Below are 7,719 nucleotides of genomic sequence, written 5' to 3'. Positions count from 1 at the left end.
ACATGAACTTTGATGGTGGCTTAAAAGAACATGACTCATTATTATTAGGTTGAAGCTATCTCTATAGTAATGTATATTATAAATAGGACTCACACTATTGCAATGCATGATGTGATACTCACGTGATACCAAAGGAGAAGTTTACTAGCAAGAAACGAGATTTGTTGCATGTTAAAATATTTGGATACATTGCACATGTATGTGTGCTTGATGAATTAAGAAAGAAGCTGGACCCAAAAGTTGAAAAGTGTGTATTTGTTGGCTATTTCCTTGAGTAAAATGATTATAGGTATTATAATCTAGTTACATGTAAGATATGGGTAGTAAACTTATCAATTTGTTCACAAACTCAAAATTTAAGTTTGGCAATTACTCAAACTAGTTTAGGGTTTTCTGAAATTCCCAAATTGATCCCCTTCATTTCATCTTCCTTAACTCTCCAAGACACCCATAATTCTCTTTCAAACATAGTCTCTACATTGATCAACTCTTCATAAGTTGGAGGATGGGGATATCCTCTTCCTCCGAATGGATGCATCTTCATTAAGGCAACATATCGATATCTTCCACTTGAACTAGATAGGCACCATGTGCTATAGACTTCCTTGACTTAATTGAAATTGTGAAACTTCTTCTTCCCATGGTGAATAGTTAGTTGATCCTTTATCCTTTTATGTTTTCATTGAGCTTGTCACAACCAAGTCCTTCCTAGGAGGATCTAATAAGAATTTTGAATATTTTCAATACCACTAGAGCGTGATCAAACTTGGAGACCACTAATTTCCAACATCACATGGACCGAAGAACATTGAGTAGGAGTACTTAGAGTTGGTTAGCACAAGGTGGATGGGCTCCCAATTTGTTATGTACAAATCTTCATGTGTATGTAACGACTTCATATCCTTGGTCCACTACAACATCATAGAAAATATTCCCATCTATTTGTCCATTTAGATGATCTATTCCATAAATTCTTATATAGGCTATAATAGTGATGATGGAAATACAACAAATGGGCAAAATTGGGGGAACATTAAGTGAATACTTTTTTTTTTCCATTTTTAACACTACCCTAATGTTCTTGTGAGAGACCCCACACATGATATATGATATGATTATACACCGCATGTTCTTGAGAGAGACCCCCCCATCTCCAATACTAACAATATCCAATACCAAGTCATTACCCAATCTAACACATCCTATTATACCATAGTATGTTGAGATGTTGAGCTCTACATGAAGTGGCATTCACTACGTACCTTGGTGATGTGGTAGGATATTGTTCATCGGCATGTTAGGTGATCGACATGAGGATATGATAACAATTCTATAGTTGGACTACACCCACATAGTCCATCCTTGGTTATTGCCACCTCTCTTCCTTAGTGGGTTTACACTTAGTGATTGTGTGTCATGAACTTGCTATCTTTAAGAAGAATGAGTTAAAATAGAAGGGGGATGGGCTATTGGAGGATGTTTCTATCAAAGGTACCCCAAAGTTACACAAGATGTGAACATGGTTTGAACTCGTGACCTCTTACAGTTTTCTCAACACTCATGGACTTGCTACTTCGTCAAACCCACCACTTAGGGCCAAATGAGTAAAATCCTTGTTATTGTTGTTTTTCTTTGTATTGAATTTTCACTTAATTAAAGGCACCATTACAACACTTAAGGTAATGCGATTAGACTCATTGTTATTATTACTAGAGACTAGTTAGGGCCTTATCAAATAATCTTTTGGACACTTTTCCATGTTGGAAAAAGGGGCCTTTCATCTCTTCTTTTTTCCGATAGGAGACAATATCATGAGCTTACGCTCACGCTCAGGAGGCCTTTCCTCCCTTGTTTTTCCCGATAGGAGACAATATCATGAGCTTATGCTTAAGAGGCACTCCATACCTAGTAGCTACTTAAGGTTTGGGGCACGGGGGACCTGGCAAAGCACAAGCTCACCACATTGTTGTAATTCATAATGTTGGAATCATAGGGTGAATTTATGATGTGGGTATAGGGAGAATTTGTGTAGAACTTCTCCTATGCTCTATGGATACGTTACCTTGCTCTTGTTAGGGGAGAAGCCCTGCGGAGCTGTAAACGCTACAGCACAACAATGAGGGTTCAGGGTTTTCTGAAAGCAGGTATGCAATCGAATCTGTGTTCGTGCCTTCTTCCTCCCCTCCGGCTTCCCTAACAGTGGCCCTGTGCGCTGACCCAGTTTTTGTCTGTGATCCTCTCCAGGTTCTAGGTGGATATCCGGCCTTGGCAGCTCCCGCCGATGCTCTGCGCATCAGATAGTATGTGCTCCCCTCTGTCATATCTCTCTGGATGAAGTATCAGTCACAATTAGGGCTTTCGATCATCAGTTCAACACAGGCTCTGCGGCCCTCGACGTTCTGCTGTGTCAGAGATTGTGGCAGCGTCATGGCTGGTCTTTCAAGAATCAGACAAGGCCCATGTCAGTATCGGCCGCCTCGCAGGTCGACATCAAGTCGGAATCCACATCCGAGTCTGTTTCAGCCCAAGATGAATCGCCGAAACAGGAAATCAGGCCGGTCGTTTATCGCGGACCGATGTCGGAAACCTTGAGGAAAGTCAAGATCCTCTCGCTCACGACGTGCTGCCTGTCGATAATGACAGCACCGGTGATCATATTCCTCACATCACCGCAGCTTGCGTCGCTGGTGAAAGGTGGTGTTGCAGCGACTGTCATGATGTTGAGCGCGTCGACCACAGCTGCTTTGCATTGGTTTGTCGGTCCCTATGTGCATAAGCTGACCTGGAATCCAGGAAGCGGGGAAATTGAAGTTGAAGTTGTGACTTGGATGGCAACTTACGAGCGCAGAAAGTTTCACATTTCTGATGTGCAGCCTCCAAGGACCAATCGCCCGTTTGCAACTTTTGCTGTCAAAGGGAAACTTTATTTCGTGGATCCAGAGAAAATTCACAACAAGGATCTCTATAAAGCATTGACTACCTTCAAACACTAGAACCTGGACGGCGACTACTGAATACCACAGGAAAGCTTCTATAGCCGTACAATTTTGGCGAATGAGGATGTAGATGCTATATTCTTGTGTTCCCACAGTGGCAGGAGATTAGCAGTACAGTTCTCAGAGTTTACTGAATAATGTTGAGTAATTAGTGCATCAAATTTTGCAGTAGCTGTTTTTTCATCCTTGACATGCTGGGCTGTCGAGCATCTAAAATTTGTAATATGTTGGTGATCTAAGACACTCATATTTTGGCACTTATTCTTTCCATTGAGATAGCAAATTATGCATCCAAGTGTATTGAAAACTTGAGTGAATGCTCTGTTGGGAAGCCAGCAGTGTGGGGACGGAGGGGAGGCTAGAAAAAGGGGAAGGGAAGTAGCAAAATCAGGTTGGAGAAGAATTGAGCTGGCTTCTTAACCCTGCAGTGAAAGGGGAGGCAGGATACAGTGGGATGGTTGAAGGGGTAGGGAGGAGAGGGGTTCTGGAGTAACTGACGTTCAGTTTTGTGTTATAAAGAGTGGTTGGCTTGGTGGAATTTCTTTTTTTTCTGTGTTTTGGGTGGGGAGGTGTGTTTGCTAGGTGGTGGATTTGGGTGAATGGGGATGGAGGGTGCAGAATGAAACTAGGTGTGAGAGAATATTATTGGAAACATAACTGGTCCCCTTGGTAACAGAATCTATTAGCATTTCTATGTGTTATAGAATGATGTAGCTTAGTCAGGATTGGAAGCACAGGAATCACAAGTGTTATTGCAAGATACTCCATAGCAATCAGATGTGTGGAGTTCTGTGCTTTATATTTTCATGTAGTTTTGCAATTGCTTTATAGGTACGGTAAGATTGTGCGAAGACCAGTGCAGTAATGAGACATACTGGTGCTTGTACATACTCTGCTCAGTTTCGATGGGTCTGCATTGGAGCTTGGGTCCTCGAGTTTTGGGCACCTGTATCTCATGAGCAAAACTGCGATTCAATATTGATCCCTGGTTAGGTGCCTGCTTGGTTTGTCCAGTGGGGCCTGTATCTGGGGCTTGAAGTTGAGTCATCTTTCTGCATCTGGAAAATTGAGACAAAGTATCCCAATTGGGCTGATCAGGTCTCTCAGCAGCTATTCCTGTGTCTGTGAAGCACAAGAATAGAAGATCAAGGCAGTGCTCACAGAAAACCAATATTCATGTCAATTAGGAGGGCAAGATGCTCGTCATAGTTATTGTCAAGGAGATTAGTTTGCGAACTGTAGCACGAGAACGCATATTGTGAGCAGCAAGTTGAATGTTGTACTGTGGCAGGCAGAAATGTCAGAGAGATTGTAAAAGATCAAACCAGCAGCTGTAAAAGAAAGATAGGTACTGGCATTTCCCATCCAGCCAGTCCAACTTTCAGCCTACCAGCCTTGTATCCAATTTATGGAACTGGTTACTTGAGCAATGATGTGGATCATCCCAACTGTACCGGTTTGTTTACCAACTCAGCACTAATTGAAAGCACAGCAAATTCTGAAGGCCTGTTTTTGACCACACAGGGAGCCAGTATGAGTATCATGTCAAACACTTTTCTTGCCTGAAACCACAAAGCAAATGGAGGAGAGCGGAAGATGTGATGACCTTTTAGTTTGTAGTTGTAGTTGTCACACCCAAACTTGGATTTCAGGTAGAGGCTCATAGCTGTCCTGGCTGGACTTGGACTTCAAATAAAGACTGCAAAATGTCACCTTTTGGCTCTATATGGATAGTTCAGGCAGATGGATATAAAGGTTGGTTTCCTTCATTGTTGATGAGTTGTTTAGTATGAAAAGGATGTTCTCAAAGTGCTGATTCGATAAGGTTATTGATTGGATTTAAATGTCAGATAGAAGCATGGTATATGCACAACATACACTGCTTTCTTCCCAACGATTACACAAGTAATAGACCAAGCTTCTTGCAAGCAATACTACTGCTATTTGAACAGTTCAAGACATTTTGCAAATTTTGACTGTCCTTCATATTGTTATTTAGAAATGTAGATTGGCATGCCTTATTTGTTATGAGAATGTAAATCTAGCAACTGATATTTGGGCTTGGATGTCTCCAATCAGTGGTAAGAGCAAGGGGGGACTGATAATGGCAACTTGATCCCCTTTCTGGACTTCCTCATAAAACACATTCCCTAAAGCCCTTTTGGCTCAAAGCTTCAGAAGTCTGAGGCAAGGGTTGAACATTTTCAGGCCTTACCTTCGGACATGATCAAAGCTTTCAAGGATGTTTTAATGGAGGCAAAAAGGCCCACATAAGAATTAGGCTCATTCACAAGAGGAAGAGTAGAAACTGGTGCCCAAGTGCTGCCATCCGGCTGTTGATCCCCTTACTCTAGGTGATACATGTAATATTAGACATGTTATGTCTTGGAAAGTAACATAGTAGATTAGAGCTTTTAAATCTTTGGAGTTATGTTTGGGGCAGTTTTTACGTTTTTGTATATGTTTGCACCGACCATTGTGCATGTTCTTGTGATGCCAGAATAACCCTCCCTTTCTGCCTCCCCCTTGATAGGTTCATCTTGGTGTCAAACCACCGAGCTCTCAAGATTAGAGTTAAGAGATTGAGATTTGGAATTATGGTTGTATTTTGAGGCTAAATGACGTTACCATGGACATTAATAACCTCTTTTGGATGTAAATTGACATGGTTATATACATGCAAGACTTATGCTTTTTGATGTCTATATGAACTAGGATATATGATTGGCTTTAGCACAAATGAAAAATTGTATGCTTAGAGATTTAGATGTTTGTGTTCTTATAGACGTGGCTTTTTGTCATTTTTAACACGATTGGAAAATGTATGCATGCCCTCACCCTTCATCATCATGTTTTGCATAGTTATTTACTTGAAATTGATTTGCTTGAGATTGTTTGGATTGGGATGATTGTGTGATTCTCCTTCGTTTGATTGGGGCCTTTTACCTATGATGCTACCACGACAAAATGTAAAGAACTTGCTCAAGTGGATTGATTGTACTTGGTAGGTACGGAAGGAGTGATCCTAACACATGTTTAAGAAAGAATGTATTTTTTCAAGCTAGATATACTTGACGATAGGAAGAATACACAAATTTTTCGAGAGCCCTTGGTATATGAGAAGTAAACAATAAGGCAAACTTTGTTTTAGTGTAAAGAGTATTGCATAGGTTGAGGAATGGTTGATTAGGAATATGTATATCTAAGTCCTTTTCATGTGCTGTTATTGTTCTGATTCATTTTCAATCTATTATTCAAATGTGGTGAGTTGCACATAGCTTTCTCATAAAAGGGAAAGGTCCCTAGGAATAACTTCTAAGGATTGGAAAAGGTATGCAAAATATTTACTATGTTGTTCTATAACAATGATGTTTTAAAAAATATGTACGCATATTAATAAAGAGAATAAATATTTACATTTTCCATGTGGATAAAACTTAAAACAGAAACAAAATCTAGCCCCTAGGCTAATACTTAGCATTATCAAATCCTTCTACTCTTTAGCAACTTGAATAGCTAGTCGACTTCCTATAAGCACTTATTAGGCACATCATCTACATTAGCCTTGCTATATCTAGCTTTGCCTCTCCATTTGGCATTTGTTATGGTCCATGCATTTTTAAATATGACGTCTCTTATAATGGCCCAAACTCTTTGATTGACTTCATTCATATTGTACTCTTCGACTTTATTCATTCATATTGCCTCAATTTCTTGGAATCATGTTTATGTTTCATAGTGAAATGAAGTCATCCTTCAGTATGCTTTGTCCTTGCTTCCCTTCAATATGTTCTTCCAATGATCCAAGACATTGTACCGATAAACTTGTTGGGATGACTCTCTCGTACGAGCCATCACCCTTCTTCCCTCACCATTCATGATAATGGTTCCTATCCTATCATTATCTACAAGGTATCTATATCCCTCTGGGGTATGCCTAAGATATGTCCTCTCCCACTTGCAACCACGCTCCTGGGCATATCCAGGAGACCCATGTACATTTGGTGTACCTACGGGGGTGGTATCTCTCGGAGTAGCATCCATAGGGGTGCCACCTACGAACGGTTGGTGGAGTGACTAGAGTAGACATCCCCACAGGTGTGACAAATCCCATATGTGGCATAACTCCAGTAGAACGACAAGATGGAGACATTGTGTCGATACCTCCACAACAACCACCTGAGCCACTCCCTCAGAACCACTCCCTCTGTTCGGCCCAAGTTTGAAGCATCAACCTTGTCTATTGAAAACTGAAGCATTAGAGCATACCGAAGTAGATCTAACAGAATGACTTGATGGTGTCTGAGATAACTCTTGGTCCGCCATGTCTTTGAATCGAGCTATCTGATCTAGAGACATACATGTGAAGATCTCCTGTATCTCCTCGTCGCTCATCTTCCTTAACTCATCTTGCGAATCCAAATATCCACAAAGGTCACTTGTACAAATAAAAATTGATATTAGCATAATCAATATAAATCAAGCAAAGCATGGTAGTATAAATCTTAAAAGAATGATCTTATTTAAAACACATATCTTATGTATCCTTATAAGCGATTCATCAACAAATTGAGTAGGTGGATGCTCCAAGTATGATGTACCCTATGGTCCCATGTCAATCTCCTGACACAACTCCGCATACATTGGAAGGTTGATAGACATGTTACCACAAAAGGATGAGTCTACCTCGTTCTCAAAGAATTCTTGGATTCATGTATTTCCA

At 40.6% G+C, this 7,719-nt stretch overlaps 1 protein-coding gene across 1 annotated transcript; it reads left to right on the top strand.

Annotated features, from left to right (window-relative positions):
- Positions 1-1,987: 1,987 nt before the first annotated feature.
- On the top strand, positions 1,988-3,264 carry LOC148026084 (uncharacterized). Its single transcript, XM_087693320.1, has 2 exons — positions 1,988-2,144; positions 2,245-3,264. The coding sequence occupies exons 1-2, from the start codon at positions 2,117-2,119 to the stop codon at positions 2,991-2,993; spliced, it is 777 nt and encodes a 258-aa protein (XP_087549446.1). The 5' UTR covers positions 1,988-2,116; the 3' UTR covers positions 2,994-3,264.
- Positions 3,265-7,719: the final 4,455 nt, after the last annotated feature.

Source organism: Lygodium microphyllum, chromosome 14 (genome assembly GCF_053477565.2).
Source record: "Lygodium microphyllum isolate KBCC chromosome 14, Lygodium_microphyllum_v1.1.10, whole genome shotgun sequence".
NCBI classification, from domain to species: domain Eukaryota; kingdom Viridiplantae; phylum Streptophyta; class Polypodiopsida; order Schizaeales; family Lygodiaceae; genus Lygodium; species Lygodium microphyllum.
This window is presented reverse-complemented; position numbering and strand designations above follow the sequence as displayed.

Excerpts from the sequence above, each read along its gene's own strand:
- LOC148026084 (XM_087693320.1), top strand. The coding sequence starts at position 2,117 with ATGAGGGTTCAGGGTTTTCTGAAAGCAG. Across the intron at positions 2,145-2,244 it reads TCAGGGTTTTCTGAAAGCAG|GTTCTAGGTGGATATCCGGC; the intron begins GTATGCAATCGA and ends GATCCTCTCCAG.